This window comes from Alosa pseudoharengus, unplaced genomic scaffold (genome assembly GCF_046254945.1).
Source record: "Alosa pseudoharengus isolate Yale_2024_CS ecotype anadromous, Long Island Sound unplaced genomic scaffold, YU_APseudo_1.1 YU_APseudo_1.1_scf_8, whole genome shotgun sequence".
NCBI lineage: Eukaryota > Metazoa > Chordata > Actinopteri > Clupeiformes > Clupeidae > Alosa > Alosa pseudoharengus.
The window spans coordinates 33,650,502-33,678,348 of record NW_027468870.1 but is presented as its reverse complement, the minus strand read 5'-3'; the positions used below and the strand labels follow the sequence as shown (position 1 = coordinate 33,678,348).

The 27,847-nt window shown below is 42.3% G+C and overlaps 1 protein-coding gene across 1 annotated transcript; it reads left to right on the top strand.

The window, feature by feature from the left end:
* The first annotated feature begins 814 nt into the window (after positions 1 to 814).
* On the top strand, positions 815 to 25,119 carry mlxipl (MLX interacting protein like). Its single transcript, XM_076274987.1, has 17 exons — positions 815 to 1,164; positions 2,952 to 3,058; positions 3,437 to 3,519; positions 3,824 to 3,913; positions 5,096 to 5,131; positions 13,767 to 13,923; positions 16,414 to 16,494; positions 18,087 to 18,241; positions 19,501 to 20,206; positions 20,560 to 20,636; positions 20,741 to 20,969; positions 21,217 to 21,329; positions 21,765 to 21,884; positions 22,006 to 22,133; positions 23,970 to 24,093; positions 24,470 to 24,599; positions 24,995 to 25,119. Exons 1-17 carry the CDS (start codon positions 815 to 817, stop codon positions 25,117 to 25,119), a joined length of 2,811 nt encoding a protein of 936 aa, XP_076131102.1.
* The last annotated feature ends 2,728 nt before the right edge of the window (positions 25,120 to 27,847 follow it).

Below are 27,847 nucleotides of genomic sequence, written 5' to 3'. Positions count from 1 at the left end.
CTGATTTCTTTCTCTCTTTAAAAAATATTGTTCATTTTATTCTGACTACCACGAGGCTCCATGACTTTGTTAACACGTGGCATCTGAACACACAAAACAAATGATAATTTTCCTAACAATTTGGGTGTTTTATTTAACTTTAGAATACTTTAGTGTGTATTCCCAGTCAAAAATGACTGGCCATTAGAAATGAATGGGTGAGAAAATGAGTCCATAAAACTGAGTCCAGGCACATACCTACTGATCAAAAGGACTGTGTCTGTGATTCTGTACATTCACACATACACACAAACACATCCTCACTCCCCATCTTTGCTTCTATGCCAGCCCCCACTAGAACCTTTCCCCAATAGTAGGCCTATCTTCCCCTTTCAGTATGAGCTCAGGTCAATGAGGCCGGCAGGCCATAAATAGCGAATAGAAGTTCAAAACTGGTAATATCCAGTAGAACTTAATTTGATACAAAGGTTTATCACAACATTAGATGATAATATGTGTTACTATGGATTCATAATAACAAGTTAAAATGCAGTGGTCATTTTTGAACTCAAACTAGTAGGCCTAAACATGAAACGAATACAACAGGAGGGTTCAAATCTGACGATGGCCTAAATGTTTCAGTCTATCCTCAGAGAAAGCCTCCATGCAATAACACATCAGACCATTCGAGAACATGTTTGACAGTGTCATTGGTGGTAGTACTGTATATGGTCACACGAGGTCGTGTAAGCCTTAAGGTCGCGGCTGATCAATTGCAAAGTACTTAACAGCTGAACGGGGAGGTGTGAGTATTCTAGTCTATCCCATAGTTGCAATGGCCAAAGTGGACAAAATCTCTCCGAAGTTTTCTGAGCACTCGAAGGAAAACCGGCTGCCTGATTCGGAATCGGATTCCGACCCTGAAGACGACCCCTTGGCAAATGTTGGAGTCGGACCGAACTTTGGGTCGGTTTTGCGCTCACAGGTTATTCATAGCGGACACTTCATGGTGTCCTCTCCCCACAGTGATGCCACTCTGCGCAGACGGAAAAGTGTCGTGACCGACTTCGGCACTGTAAACAAGACTGGGTTTCAAACTTACAAATTTGGTCCATTCAATTCTGGGAGCCTTAGCATCGACCCAACGCTCACACGTTTGTTTGAATGCATGACACTTGCATACAGGTAATTCACTGGTCTTTTTTCAAACAGCCTATTGCAAAGCATTGCAAGTATTTTTTTCACCAATCTGTCACGTATGATATTAAACCTGGTAGATTTCAGTTCAGTTGTGGTTGCCTAAATAGCCTAGCCTACAGGATTCTTTTTTATTGTCACTGACTTGTGTCATAGCCTAGCCTACCTTGTGTAGCCTGCACAGTTAATGTGTTCAAGGTTAGCATTGTTTTAAAAAAAATACATGGAGAGATAGGCTATTCACATTTCATACTGATTTATCTTTGGATGTTGATGCTGTAATGTTGACTGACAAGTCACTAATATCAGCATGCAAATGCCTCAACATGTTCAAAGGGGGAAAGAATACACATAGGAAGTAATCTGGACTTTGGATAGAATTGGCACTATAGCAGTCAGTTGAGGGTTACAATGTAACTGAGCCAGGATAAGAAAACACAGTCCCCAAAGGCCCCCTACCCTGTCTTAAGAGATTGCCCCATTTTGCAACAGATGACACTATTGTTTTTGTAGTGTCTCCCCTCTATCCTATTTATGTTGTGTAACAGACATTGGTGTTGGTGTCTGTGACTGGTTTCAATTCTCTCCAGCTGTTTTCCAGGTTAAGTTGTATCATGCGATATACAAGATAAGTGCACTGTAAAATGGGCTTGCCGGGAACAGTAATATTTCAATATGGGTAGTTAAAGGCATTTATATTTATATTGACTGACAGGAATAGCTGTAATATAAAAAGTAATTGTTTTTCATGGTACCTAGTGGATCTGATCTTTTGCCTTGTTTTTGAGTTAACTGGTCAGAAATTTCTCATATGCAGCTTGATATTTCTACAAAGACTAAACCGACTTTACAGCAACCTGTATGCATATGTGTACAAAATGTCCATGTTTTTGTAGTTATGATGCCTCAGTTGTGCAGACAAAGTAAATTTAGCTGAGCTGACACATATAGATGTAGAAATAATAAATAATAAATGTTGGAGCGCGTTTGTAATGTAGGTATACGCAAACATCCATAAATGCATACATTGAGAAGATGCATTCATGAATGTTATCAATTCATGCATAAAGACATTTTGCTTGCAATCATTAGAGGTTTTAATCATTCTGACTGACCCATGATGAATAAACAAGCTCACCCAGGTCAATCAAGCGAGGGCTTCCTTTATTTAATCTACCTTGTAATGTGCTGCCTTTGCTCCTTTGGATGAGTACACAAGTGTTTTTCTCCCTTGTTTTTGCTCTTTAGGCATATACTGTAACCCCTGGAAAATGATTCACTTGGCCTCTTAGCAACCCAGGGAAGACATGTCTGTTTTGCCTCATGTTTGTTCATCATTTGACACTGTGAAAGCATGGTTAGCAGCATCAACATAAAAGAGTGGGGCTTTTAGTAGCCTGATTAATGGAGACCCAATCACTTAACTTAGCAGGATGTGACAAAGTGACTAATTCCATGCCATAGTCAGTTCGAAGGCTGTTTGACCTAGACATGCCATGGGACATAGAAAAGAAAACAGATAATGATATGGTATCACTAGGTCTCTTGTTTTCTCACCTCAACAATGCATTCATCTGCTGTGCATTTTGCTACATCTGGAGCTTTAAAATATATAAAAGTGTAGCTAAACTTTGGGATTTGTATGTTCACCCCTCACTGTTTTGCTGATTAACCCTGGCCACCTCTGGAACTTATACAGTATAAATGTGAACTTTGGCCCATTTTGTAATCACCAAGATATTTATTATGCAATTGTCTGTTCTTGTTTGTCTCAGTGGAAAGATTGTTTCTCCGAAATGGAAGTCTTTCAAAGGTCTTAGGTTGCTGTGGTGGGACAAGATTCGCCTGAACAACGGCATATGGAGGGCCTGGTTCATCCAGTGTGAGTGTGGGCCTAGTGACACGCTTCCTACACCAGGGGCTAACTCCCATGACATACTGTAGCATTGCCTGATAACCAACAAATGAAGCTTTGTCTCACAGAGACCGATACACGCTCTCCATAAAAACACAGTTGCAAATAAATATGAAAGTTGCAATGATTGTGAAATGTCAAAAGGAAACATCTGAAAAATCCACTTGTGAAGAATGGACTAATATGTGACATCAATCCTGTATTTTGTCCAGTTGTTTGTCTTTTTTTTATTTGTAGTATTGTATTTGAGTATACTGCAAGACCTCTCTTCTCATGAGTTGATAAGATAAGAAGATAAGTTGAGAGGCATCAGGTGATGTTTTCATTTTGTTGATGCCTCTTTAGATGTGGAGAAAAGGAAGAACCCAGTATGTGGTTTTGTTACTCCACTGGAAGGACTGGAGGCTGACGCCCATCGCAAACCTGAGGTGAGCTCTGAGACTGAAAACAAAATGACATAACTACAGCGGTCCCTGTGACCCACTGTTGCATCACATACACTCCTGGGCTAGAGGTCAAGCACTTTCCAGCAGAAATCACAGACATGATCTGTGACTGAAAGACAAACCACATACCAACAAGCCGAACATATATAAATTGTAAAAAAAAAATTTTGCTTAGATAAAAAGACAAAGGTTACTGGGCACTCTGACCAACATTAAAGAGCCAATGCATGATGTATGTTGTCTGTTTTCACTGACACAACTGATCCATCTGTATTTGTGTTTGAAGGCAATTGTTTTGGAGGGAAACTACTGGAAACGTAGGATTGAAGTGGTCATCAAGGAGTACCACAAGTGGAGAATCTATTACAAGAAGAGGGTGAGCTCATCAACATATTTGACAGTTGACATTTACAGTGTGATATGTTTGGTTTTCAATTTCTGATAAATGTCTTTAAAGCACATGCTTTAATGATTTAGATTAGATTGGATAAGATTAGATTCAACTTTATTGTTACTGTGCAGTATAAACACAGAGCCAATGAAATGCAGTTCATCTAGCCAGAAGTGCAAAAGAACATAGTTATTTAAAAAAAGAAAACTATGAGAAAGTGCAGTTATATAGACTTAGAGTGCTACCACATGGCTGTGTTATACAGTATACAGTAAATTACCAAAAATCCTGGAACCAAGGTGAACTTTCTTAAAACTCCACAGGAAGTCGAGGTGCTGGCGTGCCTTCTTGATAAGGGTGGAGTAGTTCAGGGACCAAGTGAGATCATCGGAGATGTGAACCCCTAGGAATTTGAAGCTTGATACACACTCCACAACATTTCCGTTGATGTTTGGGGGGGTGGGGGGTGTACATGTGTGTACATACAGTACACCACGAGGCCAGCACCTCGACCCTGCAGGCCGTTTCATCATCTCCTCTGATCAAGCTACCACCGTGGTGTCATTTGCAAACTTGATTATGGTGTTGGAGTCATTGACAGGAACATAGTCACGGGTAAATACTGAATAGGGAGTATAGAACAGGGCTCAGTGCACAGCATTGTACCACACTGATGTTCTTGATTTAGAGTGGTGGAGAAGAGGTTGTCAAACTTACCAGACTGTGGTCTGTTAGTCAGGAAGGCCAAAGTCCAGCTGCAGAGTGATGTGCTGATACCAAGCTGGCTGAGTTTTGAGATCAGCTTGGAGGGATAATGGTATTGAATGCTAAGTAGAAGTCAATGAACAGCTTTCTGACATAAGAGTCCAGGTGGGTCAGGGCAGTGTGGAATGCAGTAGAGATGGCGTCCTCTATTGACCTATTGGTGTGGTCAGGGATGGGTATTATTTATGATACGTGTATTTAAAATACGTATTTCAAGAGAAATAGAAGGGAACAGGCAGGCAGGATTTCAGGTGTGAGAGAGCATTTTTCAATGATGGGAGTGAGTGGAATAGGGGAGAAGTCAGTAAGGAGTTAACTTTGATACATATATCATTTTCAACTCAGATACATTATGGCATCTTAGATTCATTTAGTCTAATTCTTTTTCTATTCCAGCTACAGAAAAACAAAGATGGGCTTCTGCCAATGCTTCCAAAGGTAAGGCATCCCCAGTGTAAACAACAGCACCCTTTTGCATGCCGCAGAGTTCAACCAGTATGACCATCACGGACGGTGACCCAATGTGGCCCAGTTTTCCACTCAGGACCTGATTTGAGGTCAGAGGTCACTGCCTCTATCAGGTGTCTATGTGTGTCCTCCACGCTCCCCCACACTCCCATCTGCCCCGTGTGGGTTTAGTGGATTCAGCAGCCTGTCCTGACCGCTTAAATCACCCCCATGTCCATATTAAAGCGCCGCGCTGCAGGCCCAGTGTCCCCGCAGTGGCGTGTTTGCTTTTTGTAGGCTAGGAGTTCAGTTCATGTTTGCTGTGGTCCTCTGGGTTGTCTATTAATAGAATTCGCTCAGACTTTGCTTTTTTGTGCTCGCACGGTGACAGTGGCAGTTTACAAATGATAAACATTTTTGCGTCACAACGTCCACTACGTTGGAGTAAATGAGTCATGTTATCCCCTCACTGACAGCCGCCCTCCTCCCTGTGCAGCGCTGCCTCGGCTTAATGTCACGCTAATCAAATGTGACCCACTTCTGACTCACCTGCTTTGTGCTTCCAGCATACAGTCTTTCTGTATTTCTGTGTGAATGTTAATGACTTTCAAGCAGATTTTCAGCTTAGGTCCACATGGTGCATGTGTGTGTGTGTGTGTGTGTGTGTATGTGTGTGTGTGTGTGTTTGTGTGTGTGTGTGTATGTGTGTGTGTGTGTGTTCCTTCATAATGGTTGTGTGAGAGAGTGTTCCGGGGGAACTCTTTATTGAATGACGTATGTGCAGGCTGCCAGTCACACTGACTCTACATGTGCATCCTTCTCCCATTCAGTCTGAATGAGAAGCCCCCTCTGGTCCCCTCTGAGGGTCAACATGTGTCCTACAATGTCCAAACTCACTGACAAATACTCACCTGGCACCATGACCTCAGCAAAGGTTATCTGGTCAGGGAGTTCAGAGCTCATATTTTCGCTGACACACTGTGCAAAGCAAAAAAGGAAAATACAATTATTGAACTACAGTACATATAATTATTTCACTCTGAAATACTGTATGCATCCAGTCAAATCATCTTGCTTATGTGTCATTATGTTGTTAGCAAAAGGAGCAGTAATGAGCAGTAATAGCTCTAATGTGGCGTTGGCTTACCCGCTTTATTGGAACAGAGCTCTGTGAAGAGTGCAACCAAGGTGGAAAGATGATCACCCAAATAAGAGCACACACTAATGGCGTAACGGCAACCTCTGATGCTTGCCTCTTATAACATACCCCCCCCCCCCCCATTTGATTTTGACCCCATTCTGACTCTGAGACAAGGCGTGAAAATCAGCTCTTCATTTTGCACAAGCAGTTAAAAATCCCTCTCTTTTTCCACTACTGTCTACTCTGTGCCGCATTATAGTCAGGGGGCCAATTCTGAAAAGGGCTTCCGTTAAGACTTTTGCAGACATGTTTTGGTACAAGCTGTCACCCTATGTTTTTAGTTAGAAGTGATGGTAATTTTGATACCATAGATTTAATAGAGACCCAGTCAGACCAATAGTATGAAAAATCAGGAACAGAGTTTATTTACAATGATGCGCATCAAGGGAGAGACAGCATGATTTCACCTAAAGATCCATCAGCTGCTCTAACTAGACAAGAAAATAGTTAGGGTTTAAGTATCCGTCCAGGCTGACGGGAGATGGCGTTGGTCATCCCATCTCACGTGGACTACACTGAATCAGACTCTGATTAGTGGCAACCTGGAAATCCGGAGCAGATAGCTACTGACGCAGCCATGCAGAACAGTGAAACACTGCAAAGTCATAATATTCCTACTTATCTCTAAACACAGTCACACACAGATATACACAGGGACAGTACAGATATCATACAGTCATTACATAGAATCATACTTTTAGTATCAAAGTGACCCACTAATGAGAAATGCAGAACATTAAACCACATATTGGAATATTGGGCATAATGTTCTATTCCACTTTCTCTCAGAAGACACCCATATATTAGGGTTGTTGTCAAGCTGATTTTTTTGTGTGTGACTTGTACAAGCAATTTTAGGCCAATTTTTTGGTTTTCTGCTCAACACGACATGCCAACAATAAATGTTAAATATCTCCATAACCACAAGGACCATATACATAAAAAAGGTATCAAATAAAAGTTAACATGCATGGGCTGTCTGCAGAAGTGTCAGAATGAACATTTATTGTACAGTGTAAGAGACAACAGAACTAGAACATGAAAAAAACAATCTCCGCCTAAAGAGAACCAGTTTTCAAAATGAATATCAGCTTATCCCAAAACCTCTATCAATCAGTACCCCTATCTATGGGAATGAGTCAAGCCAAGTTTAAAGCTTGTAGGGAGAGACAGTGCAATGCTGCACAAGTTCTAATACTTTAATGTCAAGGCGGAAATGTAGAACTGTAGATGATGGTCTACGGTGCTATTTGACTTCATTAATGTACCAGGTTGTAACACAAATTATATTTAATTGACATATCACTATAGTTATTAGTTCCATCCTAACATAACTGCTCTCTCACTTCTTTAGGGTTAGGGGTTAGTAACTAGTTAGTAGTAATTAGGGTTGCAAAATTCTGGGAATTTTCAAAGTTGGAAACTTTCCATGGGAATTAACGGGAATATATGGGAATTAACAGGAATAAACGGGAATTAATGGGAATAAACTGGGAATTTTTAATATGGCAAGTTAGTCTATAACAGGGAACTTAAATGTAGTGGACAAAACCCCATCTTGCAGCATAATATTAGTTAAAACAACCTGATTTAATGCAATTTCAGTCAATTTTCTACCCTGCACATATGTCAATCACATGCACATAGGCTGCTAGACATAAAGGAAATCTATGGTGCGTTCATATGCATGGGGAAAAAGTGTACCAACCAATCGGATTTTGTTGTTGAGTGGTGTAGTGTATCTTGGGCAGTTCAGTGTTGCTAGTTTAGCACACTAGTAAACCATAGGCAGAGAATGGGATTCCTGCTAGCATGCTAGCTAGCTTTGTATGCTAAGCTAAGCAAAAATCCGAACATACAAATCATATTGCTTATTACGAAACAAAATGTTTGTATATGAAACAGTTTGTATGAATTACCCAAAATTCCATGTTAATTTCCATAAATTCCCATTAATTCCCATAATTTCCTTTAATTCCATGAAAGTTTCCAATTTGGAATATTTCCAAAATTCCCCAACTTAACTTCCCATGGTAAGTTTCTGGAAAGGTTCCGGAAATTTACCGGAAATTTCCGCCCCTTTGCAACCCTAGTAGTAATAACTATGTAATAGTCATATGGCAAAGGTATGTTTTTCCCCATCCAAGCAGTGGCACTCAGGTAGGCAGGAGTCCTGGTCAGGGACACAAATGAAGAGTTTACGAAATTTGATCTTAAAATAGCTTAGAATATCGTCATTTTCTCGCAATGCCAATGTGTTATAGCCTACATAATTCATACTGCGCCTACAGTACTGTCACAGGTCGCCCAGCAGGGCCTATTTTCCTGTTGCTAACATGAATGAAACCCCCTAGGCTACTGCGCTATCTACCTACATTGTGTAGGCTACATAGTGTAAACAACAGAAGAGCATTGTCAAGACCTTGTGACTGTTACTCTGCAGAACCAAACTCTTGCAATACTGCCAAGACATATGCCCACCAATGAACACATACCCCATGACATAGTGGAAGGCCAACAAGAAGAAATACATGTATCCTCACCTGGCAAAGTTAGCAATCTCCTACTTGAGTGTGCCTGCGACTTCTGTGCCATCCGAGCGGGTGTTCTCTGCAGCTAGACTACCGGTAATAGGTTGAGTTCACGTCTCCTCCCTGAACATGCTGACATGCTCATTTCTTTTTTTTTAACAAGAATATGACATGCCTAACTGTAAGGCTATGAATAGTTACATTGATCTAAACTAATCCACATTGGCTTTCACTTTCCGAAACAGGGCACAGCGAACATCATGGATTGAAGTACTTGGTACTTCATCCTCCACAGCTTTGGTTAGCCAGTGGTAAAGTAGGAGTAGGAGAGAGTTCTTTCCAGAGTTTGGGACCAATGACTGCAAAGGCACGATCCCCCCTACTCTTTAATCTTGAGGAAGGAGTGGCAATAGTAGTTGGTCAGATGACCTCGTTGATCTCATGGGTGTGTGTGGATGTAGGAGATCTGCTATGTAGGGAGGAGCCAGTCCTTTCAGAGATTTAAAAACAAATAACAGCATTTTAAAATGTATCCTAAAGCACACAATGAAGCCAATGAAGAGCCTTAAGAACTGGAGTGATGTGCTCTCGTCTGTGTGTTCTGGTCAGGAAGCGTGCCACAGTGTTCTGAACTAGTTGAAGTCTTGACAAGGAGGAGCAACTAAGACTAGTGTAGAGTGCATTGCAATAGTCAATGCGGGATATAATAAGAGCATGTATGGCAGTCTCAAGGTGACCAGGTGATAAAAAAAGGTTTGACCCTTGATAAGAGTTTGAGATGGAAAAAACTGCATCTGACTACATTACTTATTTTTACTTATTTGTTTCTCCAGTTTGAAGTCAGAGTCAAAAATCACACCTAGATTTCTTACAGAGTCTTTATCAAAAGGACGCAGAGGGGCCAAGTCCAGACTATTTTTACAGGCCTTACTGGGTTAACATAGTAAAACCTCAGCTTTTTTTTATTTAAATGTATTAAGTTTAAGGACATCCATGCTTTAATGTCCTCAAGGCAGTCTAAGAGCTTTGTACTGTAACTGACTGGGAGTTTTTGAGATTGAGTGGAATGTATATCTGGGTATCATCTGCATAGCAGTGGAAAGAGATGTTATATTTTCTTAGAATGGAACCCAGTGGCAGAAGGTAAAGGGAAAAGAGGATAGGGCCAAGGATTGACCCCTGAGGGACCTCATAGGGGAGGGGTGCTGAGGAGGAGGTGTATTCTCCAATGCTGACAGAGAAACTTCTGGTAAACTCAGGTAGGACTTAAACCACTCAGGAGCTGGTCCCTTGATACCAACCTGATGTTCAAGGCGATGTAGAAGAATGTTATGATCTACAGTATCAAATGCTGCTGTAAGAAGAACCAGGATCACACAGTCACCATTATCAGTAATTTGAAGCATGTCATTAAAAACTTTAACAAGTGGTACCAAGTGGAAATGTTGTCATCTTTGCTGCCATCTTTAGGGGAAAGTCCGTAGGAGTCAATTGCCAAGTGTGCTCTGGAAATTCACAATTTCGTCGCCGTTTAAAAAAAAAAAAAAAACATAGTCCAGTATTTCTTTTGAAATTGAAATGAAGTTGTATGGACTGGACTATTTTTTTTTTTTTTTAAACGGCGAAGAAATTGAGAACTTTCCCCTAAAGATGGCAGCAAAGATGACAACATTTCCGGAAAGGTACTGGCTTGATGAAATTCATTCTGGACTCTCTATCCGACCACATAAAGACCTCGGGATACATAGGTTTGGCTTTAGGGACCCTCTACTCACTACCACGTAAGTGTAATGTTGTTTGGAAAAGTAGAAGAGGTATAAAAATAGCGTTTTGTAGCGGCGAAATAATATGCCCTTCTCACTTCCACGCTAACGAGTTTTGACTAAAAACGGTAACATCGAACTTTCTTAAAACACATCCGAATGACATGATTTGGATGTCAACTCAACGTATGTACTCCCAATCATCCGTAAATTGATCTAAAGTGCATTTTACTGTTGTTTATTGTTGTTGAGGTCTGAGATCTGCACACAACAATGTTGCCAACCGCTCAAAGGCAAAATAAAGTGTTCCAACCAATAACCGACGAGATGCGCATTCAGCAGAGTTTCAATTGCACTGGAGGGAGGGGGAGGGAGTAGTGAGCTAGCTCTCTGTTTTGCTTGAACGTCAACAGAAGTGACGTTACCCTGCCATCGCTGATACAACCTTTAATGATTTACGGCTCCCATTGACTTCAACACATGTAAACAATGGGGGAGCCGTAAATCGTTAATAGAGTTTTGTTCACTGTTGACACCTGCTGTGATCATCTTCTCTGGATCTGCTGCCTCATGCTAACTGACAGCTGTGCTGACACAACAGTGCCCCTTGTGGTGTGATACTCTTGTGGTATTTATTGATGATTATTTTTTAATGATCATGCTTGCACATAAGTTGGATTATATTGCACATTTGCCCAAAATTACAGTAGGTAACATGCAAGAAAATTGAAGCATTTTGGGGGGGAAATCCGCTTTTACCACTTTTAAGAATATAGTGTTAAAATGGACAAAAAAACATTTTCTGACAACCTGGCTAGAACACATGTTGAAGGGTTAAATATTTATACTGGATAGGTTGTATGCTTGTACCAAAAAGTGTCCGACAAAGTTTTAATATCAATTTTTGCTTTCTGACTATTACCTATTTTTATAATGAAATAATTGGATAGAATTCACTATTCACTATATTCACGCCAGTCATAATGCTGGTCTGCTTTCTTTTTTGCACAAATATAGTTAAATGATATGAAGAAGTTATATTGTACAATTATGAAAAGTAGAACTGTTGTTGGAATTGAAACTGGTTGGTCTGGAAAGGAGGAGTTTACTGGAACTGAAGTAACGTAAGGAGGATTTGTCATGTCTTGTAGACTGGGAATGTACAGTTTGGTATACTGAAAACATATTATTGCTCCTCATTCACAAGATTTTTCTTAAATTTGTTCTTGAGTAGTGTCCTTTTCAGGTTTATGGTGTGTTCTTAAGATGAGGAATTGTTTGCACTTTTGTTCTCATAATGATGAATCCCATTGTCCATTGATGACAAACTGAAAGTGCGTGCCAGTTGTTAGTAAACACACGACCACCCCACTTGAGGGCATGAGACTGCAAGGCCATGGACAAATAAGTCGAGAGAGAAATCCCAAATTTAAAGGAGCTGGTCAAAAGGAGTTGCTCTTAAATATGTCTTTGTAGGTCTTAATTTAACATTATTTCTGCTAGTGGTCTTTTTAAATATTTGGGTAACACAGATTGCAGTTCTTTCTCTCAGCAATACAGATATATCACAACATAATATAACTACACACAATATCAATGTGGAACAGATAAACTGATACAATCTTTGATATAAATGTACTCTGGAATTTTTCATATTGTTGCTGTTATGGGTGTGAAATCAGTCTCAAACTTCATTCATAATGGTGAAGTTCCCCTTGATATATGTATATGCCAGCATTACATATAACAAATAGCAGATCAGCACATATTACATGCGTGTTCTTGGGTTTCCATATCAGACACACTGTAGTTAATGCAAAATACATATTATTTGAGCGTGATTTGCACCACAGGTGCATAGGTGCTATGTCTCTGTCTGCCTGATGGGGGCAGTAAGGCTTCCTGTCTGTCCACACGTGAGGGAGTGCTGAACCAGGTCAGGGACAAAAGGCTGCCACTTTCATTAAAATGGAGAATCAGAAAATACAGAGTAAAAATAAATGAAAGTATAATGGGATGAGGGGTTCCTGCAGTTCACACTTTTATGTTAAATTACATTCATTAAGCCCACACACACTGACACACATGTATATGCACAGAAGCACACACACACACACACACACACACACACACACACACACACTTTCACTACTGCAGCATCCACCCATTTAGTTTTTTTTCCATCTGAGAAAGCCAACAAACCCAAACTATAATTTCCTTCCTTTCGTCAAAGCGAGCAGCTCGAGAGAAATAAAGGAAGGAGGAATGGCGTTGGCGGAGACACAGTCGTAAGCACTTCCGCCCCAATCTGGGTATCCCTATATATATGGGCCCTGCTCTGGCCATCACTGTTCACCATTAGTTGGTAAGGATAAGACACGGTCATCTCACAAGTCGGAGATAAAACTATTTTTTACAGAATTGTGAGTATGTGTCTTATTCAAATTCCTCTCAGATATTTGTGGAAGGATTTCATTCCTTTCTCGCACAGTTGGATTAATGCCTATTAATGCTATTTTATATACCTGTGTAGCTAAAGGATCAATGTGCTATTGCATCGAGCATTTGCATTCGACAGTTGCCTCCTACAGTATGTACTGTATGTTTACATTCTGAGGACACGCTTTGGGTTATCTTGGTAAAGGTTTTAGGGTTTTGCAAACTCCATCAAACTGGCTCTGTTGGATGTGTACCTGTGTTGGTCAAGCCGGTCCCTAGTGAGTATCTGGGCCCTGATGTGGATGACTGTTAGAATGGTACCCATTTCTGCTGTTGACTTTCTCTGTTGTCGCCTCTGGATCATTGATAAACAGTGAGACCCTCACTGAGGAGTTGTTTGCAGCAAGTAGCAGTCATGGTGCTGATGAAAATAAGATTTACTCTACTCTAGATCTGCTCTATTTTCTTATGGACAACTTTATTGGCTTTTATTGTGTTATTAAGTTGTGATTATGATAGCGTGTACACTTATATGTATGTAAGTGATGATAGGCTGTATTAAGCGCTATCAAGCTGGGTGTGCTGCTCTCATTTGAGGAACTGAAAGAATGTCTCAATTGTTTAGTCTACTCCCTCATCCATTCTTGTGTGGTCATCCCTTTTGAGCATCCTTCCCTCGCTGTTTCCTCCAGGGACCGATTGGCCGGGCAGGTCTGGAGAAATGGTCCAATCAGATGTACCAGGAGCCTGACCCGCTGGAGGAGCTGGAATGCTTCCTGTCGGACATCTCGGACACGCTGTTCACCATGACCCAGAAGCCCAGCTCCTGGGGAGACGAGCGCCACAGTGGTGAGTGTGGTATCCCAGGGGCCGCCCCGGGGGCCTTTTGCTCTGGGTAGCCTGACTGGACTGGACTGGACCGTGTTCCGTCTCCGACTCTTTCAGCTGCATAAACAAACATGTGGGTTTCTCAGGCATTTCCGGTGGCACAGAAAGCAACATTGAGCTAATGGTTAAAGAAAAGTTTTAAAGTAATTTTGTTGAGCATTACGCTAAATCTAAGGGCTCTAATATGGCGATCGAAAGAGCGGCGCAAAGCGTGTTGTTATCACGATGCAAAGCTTATTCCTATTATACACTCAAGTTTTTCGCCATGCGCATCTCTTTTATTAAACAATGCGCTCAGGGTTGTGGCAATTAACGACCTAAGATGTGGTCTGGCGCTTGATCTAAAAATCACTATCGTACACTATCTAAAAAGCATTGCGCCACTGACCAAGAAAAACCTGGTCTATAGCGAAAGGCGCATATAGAGCACAGTTGAAGACGCACTGTCACGAGATGTAAGCAGCAACTTCTTAAATGTCATTAGGTTTTTTATTCAGTCATTCGAACATTATTGGGGTAAGTGTTGCTTTTTTCAGGCTATGTTTTCGATGGTAAACCATTGACAGTCAATAGCGAAAGTAATTAACTGTGTATAACTGTTTTGTCGTTGACTGTGACACCACAGTGAAGTTAGTTTCACTTTACTTTCAGATGAGTTCAAATAATAGACAAGTGCAGATGCGTGTAGGCTATACTCTGCTAGGTTTTAGTAAAGCAAGGTTTAGTGGAATACCTGTTCCATATGGTCTCGCGTGCAAGCAGATTCCTTCAACTGCGTGGAAGGATGTTCCGCCCAAAACACACCCATGACTGATTAAGAAGTATAAGACCAACTTTTATGCGCTAGGCGCCGACCAGGCTTGGAATTTCACCATTTTAGGGGCAAGGCCACTTGGCCTTCAATTGGGCATATTTGGTGGGGGGCACAAAGGCCACATGTCAGGGCACCAAGGCCAAAGTTAACTATACAGTAGTAGGCTATAAAAATGCTCAAAATTGTATTTAGCCTATTCACAGCAGTAGACCTGCATCACTGTATGAATCATTACAAAAACATGAAACATGACATATAACATAGAACTGAAATCATCTGATCATCTAATATTTACAGATATCTAGGCAATATTTAACATTTATTTTATATTTGGCCTGTTATGAAATCATGTATTGAACAATTTAAGCACAGCTCAGCTTTAAGAAACTCAAATAGCCTAGATGCATGCTTAGCATTTTGTGATCATTAAGGCTACTTTAACAAACTCTTAGTCAGCTGTATATCCTCTGATTTTATATATACCAACATCTAGGCGATATTTGGAACATTTATTTTGTATTTGGCCTGTTATGAAATCAGGTAGAAAAATGTAAACACTGTACAGGGGACTTTAAACCTTCGTGTTCGGTAAGGTCTGCTGTTCATTTTGATATATGGTTTGCCGTCGTGAAGTATTCCACCAAGATGAATGGGTAGGGAGCAGAACCTAGAATTTATGATTCAATTCAATCATTAGTATTTATTTGTCTCGCGAACCGTTCACCAAACAGCTAACATTGTTTAAAAGCTGAGAAAAAGCTCTTTCATGTGATATGATACTTGTGATGTCTGTACGATGAGTAGGCTACTTCGGGAGTAGTTCAACTGAGAAGAATGGGTGAATCTGGACGCACTTTCTAGCTGTGAATGCTAAGATTATTCTGTCAGGCCATAGGCTAATAAAATAGGCTATTAGTCGGACGCAAACCAGAATATTGAAAGAAGGGGGCACCAAGGCCACAGTGGCCTGTAAACCTCTGAATTCCAAAGGGGCATCACGGCCAACGCAAGGGGCAACGTGGCCGCCGTGAAATTCCTATCCTGGTGCCAACGCTTGATAACAAAACCACCCCCAATGTGGACTGTTTAAGCTATTCGCCAGTGACCATGCGTTTTAGATCGCCAAAATATTGCCCTAATTCATTTTCATTTCAAAGTATTTCCATTCGTTTTTAATGTTTCAACCGGAAAAAGTCTAGGAAAAGATTGAAAAGGTTTATATTCTCCATCATATTTCTTTTTTTGTTATCTGACTTAGGCCCTTGTCCCTGTGGTTCACTGTGAGCAGTGGTGGACTCAAATCTTCTCAAATCTTACAGTGGTCTGATAAAGTTGAATGGGTTAAGTGTTATCCACATCTTGCTAGTTTTTGTGTCATCTGAGCTAGGAGGGACACATCATGACAAATAAGGAACATGATGAATGAATACTTGAAGAGACACTCCACACCCTAACACACACACATGCACAACACCACAAATTTAGCTGATTTAGGCAAATATGAAGCTTTAACAGAGAGTAATGGACACATGTACACACACACACACACACACACACACACACACACACACACACAGAGAGAGAGAGAGAGATATATAACACTGTGGTTTTTGCCATGTCCCTTGCATTCTCCTTAGCCTACACCAGTAATGCAGACATGATCCAGCCTGGCCTCACGCCTCTGCAGCCCAGCCTGGACGACTTCATGGATATTCCAGGTAGGTCCACCCAGCACTAGGGCTGTTAACTGCAACATCATTGATCTCCACAAAATGTGAATCTCAGTTGCAGTTAATGCTCAGTCTTCCTTTTGAATAATAGTAACCTGGTCACCATATGAGTTATCGTTGAGACATTTTTTTGAGTCACTCACAGTGCTATATATTATGTATTTCTGAAAACTTTTTGCTTTTTACTGTAGTTATCCTGGCATTTATGGCAGGTGACAAGGCACCTCCCACAAACAACTGCTAGTGCTTTGATTCAGTGGTGATTTCAGAGCGAATACATGTCTGGAATGAATTAAAAGTGAAAGTGCTTTATTTATGGCATATTAAGTGTGTATGTGTGTGTATTTGTGTGTGTGTGTGTGTGTATGTGTGTGTGCGGTGTGTGTGTGTGTGTGTGTGTGTGCAGCACCGTGTGCGGGTGAATCAGAGGTCGGTTAGTGGGTTGGGTGGTGTGTGGTGTAAAAGTGGAAGTGTGGGGGTGGGAGGGGATGTGGTGAAGTGCTGCATGTGCTGCCTCCGCATCCAGAGAGGGAGACACCCCCACCCCACCCCACACATACACACACAGAGGGAAACCCTGGAGGATCACCACAGGGTCACCGGCATTCACTCACACTGAGGTTGCGAAATCACTCAGAGTTTACTTGGTCATCAGAAGTCATTGGGTCCGCCTGCCCTGTATGTCTTCCCATATGTATCCAATGTAAATATAATAGTCCATAAAGGTATAGACCACATGCAGCAGCCATAGAGGTTCTTAATTGTTGGGTTATACAACTGTTGTAAAAATTCACCCTAAGGTTTTGAAAACATTTGGACCTTCACTAGTTAGTACTACAGTAATGGTAATAAATATATTTCTAACTTCCTGAAAAAGTGTAAATAAGTATATATAATCTGGGGGGCTAGTGTAAATGACAGTGTGATTCCTCACATGATCATTGCACACTTGTGCCATCAAAATGAGTTGAAGTGATACCAAAACTAGTCACCCATAAAAACATACCTCAAAACGAGCAAATTGTTCCATAATGCATACCGGCTTTAAGTACAAAGTTAGTGGAACTGCTGAACTGGGGGAAAGGGTTCCTCTTTTTCACCTTCTCCTCTTTTTTTAACTTTGTTGGGAATGTTGGGAACAAGCAATTTTGTATGCTGTATGTTGTATGTTGATTGGAGTCCATTGTTTCTTATTGAAGTTTATGCAATGAATGTCCCCTACTTTTAACCTCATTTCCCTTCAAAGGGACTCAGTGCTGTAGGCAGTCAGTTGTGCTCTGTGTGAAGGGAAAATGCACAACTCATCCATATGGTATTGGCAGAATGATGCAATATGAGTACTGATTTCTCTCTGCATTTTCTTGCCCCTTCACAGCTTTAAGCAGTAAAATCAAGCGGCTTTCGAGATGTGAAAGAACATGAGGAAAATACAAAATCAAGTTATTGTTGTTCTTTTGTAGTTGTAGTTGTTGTTGTCGTTAAGGATGCTAGGGATCGCTCTACTTCATTGTTGCTGGTTAGTGGAAGTGGATGAAAGTGTACTTCAGTCTTTCTGTCGTCCGTTCCATCTCCCCCCACAGACATCTTCACCAGCTACCGGGGGCAGGCTCTGGACCAGGCCAGCTATGCTGACTGTAGCTATTTTGAGAGCTCTGCTGGCGGGTCGTTCCCCAGCTCCGGCACCCCTGCTGTGAGCACCTCGCTGCTGCACACAGACCCCACACAGCTTTCCCAGGTGAGATACAGCAGCACTGCTAACGCAAGGCCAGCCAGTGACTGTTGCACACATGGCATGGACATTGTTATCACCCTTCATGAAGCTGAACGAATAAACCAATGTACAGTATGTAATATAACTTCAAAATATACGCACAAAATAATTCCCTGTTTGAAATATTTCAACTTTATTCAAGACACAAAGGTCCATAGAGACAACACAGTACAGATATATAAATATAAAACAATACAAAACATTTAAGAATGATGCAGATGAGGCATCATTAACAAAACATATACAGGCTTCGGGTCCAATGTTTCCAAAAGCAAGATGTGTACCTGGTGTCACTCTTAGAGACATCAGCTATGGACACAATAATCATATTCTTAGACCCTGTCAGTCTGCACATGAATATATACATAACATTTCTTAAAACAGCGTTAAAAGTGGGCACATTGTTAGTCACAAACATTTAACTGGCACTACTCCACCTAGGGATTTTAAGCACAATTCTTAGTGCATCATTATAAGCCACTTGAAGTTTTTTCATTTTCGACTCACTAAAATTACACCACAGGTGGGCAGTATACAGTGGAGTGCAATAAGTTTTGAAGAGTGAGATTTTAACATCAGGAGTGCACATGTGGAATTTGCGTGCCAGCATGTTTGCCTGCCCATACAGTTTTCCACACTGACGCTGCACATCATCATCACAGAGGGGTGTAGCGTTGTAGTATGTCAGATATCATTTGGAAAAGCAATTATTTTGTTTGCTATTTTTGAATGCATCTGTAGTGGTGGTCAAATAGCCAAATGTAAGGATTGTTACTTGTCAGGTAGATTTTTGGCTTGATATTTGTAGCATCTGGGAAATCATTCCTCAACACATTTTTCAAAGTCTAGTTGTTTTCAGTTTGCTTGGACTCAAGCAGTTTGCTTTTCAGTTTGTGTCTTTCATTGGGCACTGGCCTACAGAGAGAAATAGAAAATAATGTTTTCTCCTCAGGCAACATCTCATTGGAGTTGAAGGACAATGTGCAGAAAGTTGTAAAGCAACTGTTAAATAAATATAGAGATGGTGTTTACCCTGCATGGGTAAATTGCACAGGGGACAAATGTCCTACAAGAAGAATAAAGTTTAACTTAACTTACATTATATAAATGTTTACATGAAAGATACATCAGCATTAATGTTATTTTATTTTTGTTTCATAGATACATTTGTTTTGCAATCATAATTAAATATTCCCTTGTCATCTGTGTGCATTTCCCTCCAGCCTAGTCTTTCAGCTGATCGACTGTCCACACCTTCATCATCTGACACCATTCCGGGCTCCCACTACCACAGACAGCCTCTTACCCCTGACATGACATTTGACCCAGCTGCTTTGGGTTGCGACCCCAAGTTCAAAGGTCACACAGACTATGGCCCCCAGAATGAGTGTGGCACCACTAGCCTCATCCCCTCTTATGCTTACATCACTCCTGCCATCACCATGGCGTCCTCCACCGTCGCCCAAGTGCCCAACATCATCACCCACGAGAGCCCCTACCTCTACCCAGGGCCCTGCCACAAATACAGCAGCGGCGGCGGTGGCACCGTGTCCACCTCCACCGTCATCACCCACACCGGCTCCACCATCAGCCTGCTGGGACAGGATCCCCGCTTCCACGACTGCCCTGGCCTGACCGGCAGCAGCAGTAGCAGCGGCGGCAGCGGCGGTGGCAGTGGCTATCTCCCCGCTGCCTGTGCCCTCCAGGGCTACCCGCCGGCCCATCCGCCCTCGCTGCCCACCCTGCCCTGCCCCAGCCTGTCCCACTTCTTCTCGGTGCCCCAGCAGCCCTCGGTGCCCACCAACCGGGGCAAGCACAAGCGCAAGTCGGAGGGTCCCCCCCGCGGGGCCGGCTCTGGCGCTCCCATTCCGACTCTGCCGCAGCAGACCAGCTGCCTGGCCAAGCTGCTCTCTGCAAGCACTCAAGAGCGTGAGTGGACCTCGCTGGGTCGAGCTTTACTGTTTAGATTATTTTTTCCCTGTGCATGACATGCATACATAAATAATAAATCAACTGGCTTTGTCTTATGGACCCTTTCAAGAGAGTTCCATTATCAGCATCATAGTTGGCTCCACAAGACTTCCTTTTTAACATTCCATATGTTATCTTAATGCAGAGGAAGCATTATTTGTGTTTACCTTGTTGAAAGGGTCTATATAGTTTCCGTCTTGGTTAAAATGTTATCCCATGTTGGCTAAATGTTATCATTGTATGGCACAATTACAGATAATGTGCAGGCGAGAAGAATAATGAGAAATAATCCTGCTTTTGTTTTCCTCTAGGGAAGCCTGCATTGTCATTTGATGCACCTGTCCACGGTCCAAAAGGCCCCAGGGCCCAGTCTCCTATTTCACTGCCTGTAAGGGTAATGGACGTTTGAACATTTGTAGCTTTTCTTAGGAGGAGAACATATTTTCATATTCATATTTCTGTAACTTTTTTTCTTCATTTGGTTTTGAGCAGGCTGGCAGCAGTATGGCCACTGGTCGAGGCGCTCCACAGATGCAGATGAGCAGCCACTGGTCCTCCTCTGGGTCGTCCCTCTCCCTCTGCCACCAGGGGGCGCCGGCCGGAGCCTCCCAGGGGTCTGCCGTGTCCGCTCTCCTCACCCAGGGGCCCGGGCTCCTCATCCCCAAGACAGAGAAGCTCTCGCCCGTTAAGATCTGTGGCACAGAAGGCAGAGGTATAACAGGTACAGCACATGACTTAATAAAACATGTATTTGAATAACGCAGTATATTGTAAACAACAACAATACATTGCATTCATATAGTGCTTTTCAAGGAGGAGGAACCTCACTGACCACCACTGCAGTGTCTGAATGGAAATATTCCACACCACATGCTCTGCCGTTTCTTGGTTGCAGTAGACACTTCAGTCAGGGTGGTCAGGGCGATCAAGGGTAGCTTGTGATGTGCTGCCTGTTCTGTGTGTGTTAGTGAGTTTTCCTGGGAGCTCGGGCCAGACATCTCCCACACACCCGCTAGAGAAGGGCTCCAACCCAGGGTCCCCACACTCCGTACCAGGCCACGCTAAGACAGAGCCCAACAGGGTAACCCCACTTTACCAGCTCTACCCTTCCTCTTTACCTGCTTTATTGATTTATGAGTGACATGTTGATTTAGGCGAGGATCACATCAGCAAGCAGCAGTGGCAAACGTAACACAACGCTCAGAACATAATAAGTTCTATCTCATTTCTATGGTAACACAAACGGTTCGCCTTAACTGACAATTGAGAATTGCACTTTGAAAGTTGAACCAAGTTCAATGCTCAGCTTCTTCAATGCTAGCGTTACGCCAGCGTTGCCACCGTTCCACTGCTGAACCATAGAGAACAATAGGAACCTGCTGCTTGCCGCTGGCTAATGTGATCCCCGCCTTAAAGTGACTTGACTTTTGACTTTCTTAACTAAAGTGCCTTTTCATATGTTATCCTGTAGCTAATATACCTACATATATGTCACTGATGGTAAAATGTTTTATAGACTGAAACCAGGAGGATAACTCACATCTCTGCCGAGCAGAAAAGGCGATTTAACATCAAGCTGGGCTTTGACACATTAAACAGCGTTGTTACGAGCCTGAGCTCTCAACCCAGTATAAAGGTATGAGTGATGTCACATTCAGCTTTTAATATCATGGCTGTCACTAGTGCTGTAGTGGCATGAAGAGCTGATATTAGAGAAGCGAAGGGGCCTACTGACGTCTGTGTATCTCTGTTTTCAGATCAGCAAGGCCACCACGCTGCAGAAGACGGCCGACTACATCAGCAAGATGCAGCAGGAGCGAGCGCAGCTGCACGAGGAAGCCCACCGGCTCAGGGAGGAGATCATGGGGCTCAACAACGCCATCAGGTAGAGACATGTCTGCCTGTCTGTCTGTCTGTCTGTCTGTCTGTCTGTCTGTCTGTCTCTCACAGTCTCTTTCAGGGAGATCATGGGGCTCAACAACGCCATCAGGTCAGAGACATGTCTGCCTGCCTGTCTGTCTGTCTGTCTGTCTGTCTGTCTGTCTGTCTGTCTCTCTCTCACAGTCTCTTTCAGGGAGATCATGGGGCTCAACAATGCCATCAGGTCAGAGACATGTCTGCCTGTCTGTCTGTCTGTCTGTCTGTCTGTCTGTCTGTCTCTCTCTCACAGTCTCTTTCAGGGAGATCATGGGGCTCAACAACGCCATCAGGTCAGAGACATGTCTGTCTGTCTGTCTGTCTGTCTGTCTGTCTCTCACAGTCTCTTTCAGGGAGATCATGGGGCTCAACAACGCCATCAGGTCAGAGACATGTCTGTCTGTCTGCCTGTCCGTCTGTCTGTCTGTCTGTCTGTCTGTCTCTCTCTCACAGTCTCTTTCAGGGAGATCATGGGGCTCAACAACTTTCAACAACAACTTTCAGAGACATGTCTGTCTGTCTGCCTGTCTGTCTGTCTGTCTGTCTGTCTGTCTGTCTGTCTCTCTCTCACAGTCTCTTTCAGGGAGATCATGGGGCTCAACAACGCCATCAGGTCAGAGACATGTCTGTCTGTCTGTCTGTCTGTCTGTCTGTCTGTCTCTCTCTCACAGTCTCTTTCAGGGAGATCATGGGGCTCAACAACGCCATCAGGTCAGAGACATGTCTGTCTGTCTGCCTGTCTGTCTGTCTGTCTGTCTGTCTGTCTGTCTCTCTCTCACAGTCTCTTTCAGGGAGATCATGGGGCTCAACAACGCCATCAGGTCAGAGACATGTCTGCCTGTCTGTCTGTCTGTCTGTCTGTCTGTCTGTCTCTCACAGTCTCTTTCAGGGAGATCATGGGGCTCAACAACGCCATCAGGTCAGAGACATGTCTGTCTGTCTGTCTGTCTGTCTGTCTGTCTGTCTCTCACAGTCTCTTTCAGGGAGATCATGGGGCTCAACAACGCCATCAGGTCAGAGACATGTCTGTCTGTCTCTCTCACTCTCTTTCTGGGAGGAGATCATGGGGCTTATAACTCTGACATCAGGTCAGAGACATGTCTGCCTGTCTCTCTCTCTGTCTATCTCTCTGTCTCTGTCTCTCTCTCTCTCTCTGTGTCTCTGGGAGGACATGGAGCTCAACTCTGTCATCAGAGGAGAGTCATTATCAAAGAGAGTGCACCTAACCAGCTGCAGGCTTGTTGACAGGTTTAGCACAGGTCAGAATTCCATTCGGTGAGATACTGGCAAAACAAGATCAATGAGTCAGGATAAAGTTGTCCGTTGGAGGCATCACCTGCCTGTGTTAAAACAGCTCATCTTTTTATTTTGTTCTAATTTGAAATCCACTGACTTCTTAATGTGTTTCAATGTGATAAAATATTTCACTATGGGAACAACAGGAAATTCTTATATGCAGTATGCATATAACACTTCAGTACTTATTTCAGGGTGCACATTATTTCAGTTAGTACATTTTTTGCTGTTATGAGTTTATGTATTTGTGCCTGTCAGAATACAAACACTGTGTATAGGTGAGCATTGGCGTGTACTGCAGCCCAGTGTGTGTGTGAATACAAAGGGCCTGCTGAAGTGAATAGTCTCATGGTCTCATAGCCTACCTGTCCAAGGACTACGGACGGAAATTAGCCATATTTGCTACAACCTGGCACAATGCATCTCTCCTAGTATTGTACAAGGTTAATGTTTTTGTGCACTGTCCCTGCTTAAATAAATAACACTGACCAATGTCTCCTCTGGGCAGTGTGTGTCAACAGCAGCTCCCTGCCACCGGGGTGCCCATCACCCCTCAGCGCTTCGACCACATGAGGGAGAAGTTCCGCGAGTATGTCAGGGCACAGACGCTGCAGAACTGGAAGTTCTGGATTGTATCTTTTTCTTTGCAGCACCATCACTAAAAGGATTATTCTCTCGTATATATGTGTGTGTGTGTGTGTGTGTGTGTGTGTGTGTGTGTGTGTGTGTGTGTGTGTGTGTGTGTATGTGGATGCAATAGAAAAGGAAAGGAAAGAGAGAGAATGTGTGTGTGTGTGTGTGTGTGTGTGTGTGTGTGTGTGTGTGTGTGTGTGTGTGTCTGTGCATATTTGTGTGTGTGTGTGTGTGTGTATGTGGATGCAATAGAAAAGGAAAGGAAAGAGAGAGAATGTGTGTGTGTGTGTGTGTGTGTGTGTGTGTGTGTGTGTGTGTGTGTATCTGTGACATTTTTCCTGGCTAGATGACATTTTCCTGAGCTCCCCACTGCAGTTCAGCATCATCATTGAGCCTCTGTTTGAGTCCTACAACAGCATGGTGTCCACTGCCAGTCTGGAGGAGCTGTGCCGCACCACCCTCTCCTGGCTGGACCAGCACTGCTCCCTGCCTGCACTCAGGCCCAGTGAGTACTGCACTAACTGACCCAAAGTCTGAATTAAGATCATCACCGCACACTGGTCTAATATCACAGACTATTTATTTAGAGTGTAGATCTGTAATATTATACATTTATTTATTAAGAGGGATAAACAATCTGTAATATTAGACATTTATTTAGAGGGATAAACAATCAGTAATATAAAACCAGTGTGCGGTAATGACGGTCTGTGTATGACCAGTACTTGGGATCCGAGAACGGCCAGTGCACAGGGATTTTGTCTCTTTTTGGACCGGAGAGTCCAGTTTCCTTTAATCTCAGGATTAACAAACTCAGATGTTTAACTAAACCTGCTTTCTGGAATACCCCTCCTTGTGTTTGATCTTTCTTTTTGTTTTTCTCTTTTTCTGATTGGTCAGCTGTCCTCAACTCACTCCGCCTTCTCAGCACCTCCACGTCCATTCTGACAGACCCCGGCCTCGTGCCCGACCAGGCCAATCAGGCCGTCTGTCAGGCTCATCCCTCCCACAGCTACACACACTGAGCTCTGACCTGGAAACACTTTCAGAGCCAAGGAAAACGCACAGTGCCAAAACATTCCCTAAAGACATGGAAGCCAAGTGAGGCTCATGAGCTACATATTTGCTGGCAGTCACATTTGACTTAGTTTTTTTTTCATGAGTGCCTCTCTGTCTGTCTGTCTGCCTGTCTGTTTGTCTGTCTGTCTGCCTGTCTGTCTGTTTGTCTGTCTGTCTGTCTGTTTGTCTGTCTGTTTGTCTGTCTCTCTCTTTTCTCTTTTTGTCTCTCTCTTGCTTAGGTGTGTGTGTGTTTGTGTGTGTGTCTCTCTCTCTCTCTCTCTCTCTCTCTCTCTCTCTCTCTCTCTCTCTCTGTGTGTGTGTGTGTGTATGTGTGTCTGTGTGCCAAGGCAGTACCAGCAAATGATCATGTATACTCTCCCCATAACATACAAATTTCTCAGTAGCAATGGAATGAAAGACCCTAGTAAGTCAAGGATTGATGACATTGATGATATTGATATTGCCATATTGTGCCACTATATACACAACAAACAGTTAGCAATACTCTGTTATGATTATCCCTACAAACTAAAAGAATATGCCATTGTTTGTTACAGTTGTTTCTTAAACCCTTTCTTTAAAAACAGTTCTGTTTTATTAAATAGTTAAATTTGAAGATACTCTGTTGTGAAGATGTGGTTATTTTACTGATATTTAGAATAATCGTTACCAGGATATCCAGGAAGTTTTAATGAACTTAAAATGAAATGAAATGAAATGAAATGAAATGAAATGAAATGAAATGAAATTAAATGCAGGCCTAATTAATACAGTTTTTCTCAGTCGCTTTGGTGCTTTTTGCAGATCAGAATGAAAATTCTCATAACTATTAGTTTAACCTCCACAACATTTAGTAATTTGTGCACATCATAGTAGCAAATTCTCCTTCCTCTGAACAAATTGCAAATGCTTTTGGACAGGTATCAGTTGCTTTCATACAATTCTCTGCTGTTTTTTAACATTATCATTTGCTTGTGTCATGTCAGTCAAAATGAACTATACTTATGGATACTGAATAGTCGTTCCCTATAAAACTAATAGTCTTCATTTCATTGCTTGAGTCATTACATACAAAATTGTTGAACTAGTTTTCAAATTCTGTCACAATGCTTTAGAATTGCAAAGAGCATACAGTAAAAATGTACGTATTCAGTGTCTTGTACTCACTTACTCACCTAACTACAGCAATGTGTAACTTTACTGATGTACAAATGGCTGTGCAAGTGCTGTATAGTGCTGTCTTGAGCATGGTCAGGCAGTGTCACCGAGTTCTGACCTTTTTTTGCATTGGAAAACACTGAGAGAACTGTCATAATGAAAACATGACAAAGCCATTTGACTATCTTGTTCATAAACGATGGTGTCAAGACTTCTTATTTTGATGACACTGACAGTTTCATTGACATGAATACCTGCTTTTGAGGAATGGACTATCCATTTTGAGCAAGTGACGTGCTTTTGCAGGTCATCCACTAGGTTTTGCAGTTTGCACTAATTGTTTTGAGAAATGCACTAACTGCTGTGCAAATGTTAATAGTGATGTGAGAATAGCACCAAAGCGACTGAGAAAAACTGTAAGATTGACTGATTTGTGAAGGTTGCACATGTCAAAACTCTGCTGCTATAGCCACTTTTCATCTCAAACTGCCTTTAGGTGCTCTTTCTTTGTGGACCTTTAACTAATGACAATACTAAGCCAGATATTAAAAGACAGAATGGCTATCTCAAGTTTACTACATAATTTGAATAATGTCATTAGATGCATTTAAAAATTATATTGTTCATCATTTGATATAATACTGACAATTAACTATTAGGCCTACAGAAGTTGTTTATATAAATATGTTTTTCAATATTTCAGGAATATGTTGCCATATTTCACCATAGCCTAATTGGTCTGCTTTCAAAACATGAGACAAATTTTGCTGATAAACTGCTGATAGTAGCTAAGCCTACTGACTTTGTAAAACGCAGTTGAACCTCCATGGCAGTAGAGGGTGTTATTTCTTAGTTCAGTCACAAAGCGCCCTTTTATTGACATCGCCGCTGTTTTATGCGCTGTCCAGCACTTCAGCACCAAGCATTGAGACAAGAGCACACAACCAAACCATCAAGGCTTGAACGGACCCTGATCAAGGGAAGACTGTCCGGACGTCCAGAACGCAAATACCTTGTAGTCTACACTGCTGTGTAGGCTACACAAAGAACCCCTTTTCTTCAGAGCATTTCATCGTGTGCCAGAGAAAGAGGTAAATATGTCTACACAACCTCGTGGAATCAAAATGAAGTCGAGTAGCTTACTAGCAGAGCAATAGTCGCTCAGTTTGCTTACCGTTATTTTCTTGTAGCTACGGTGCCCAAATTCTTTATTGTGTGGTTAGGGAGAATGTGTTTAGTTCTTTTGCTGTCTTTGCGGCGGTATCCTACTCAGTGATCGTTTGATTTAAAGCGTCGATGAGTTGAGGTTTGCAGTTAAGTGATGAAAGCACTTCGCTACTGTCGCAGATATCCGTGTAGGCTACCGCTCATCGATTTTAATGCGATGTTGCTGCCTGTGCTGCTTCCGTCAGTAGCCTAATGCAGGGGTAAGCCATTCTGTTACTCTTTATCCCACGCCATGTAGCCTAGGCTAGTCCTGGTGTTAGTTAGGTCTATACATATTCAGGGGATGGCAGTTTGTTACAGTATACATTT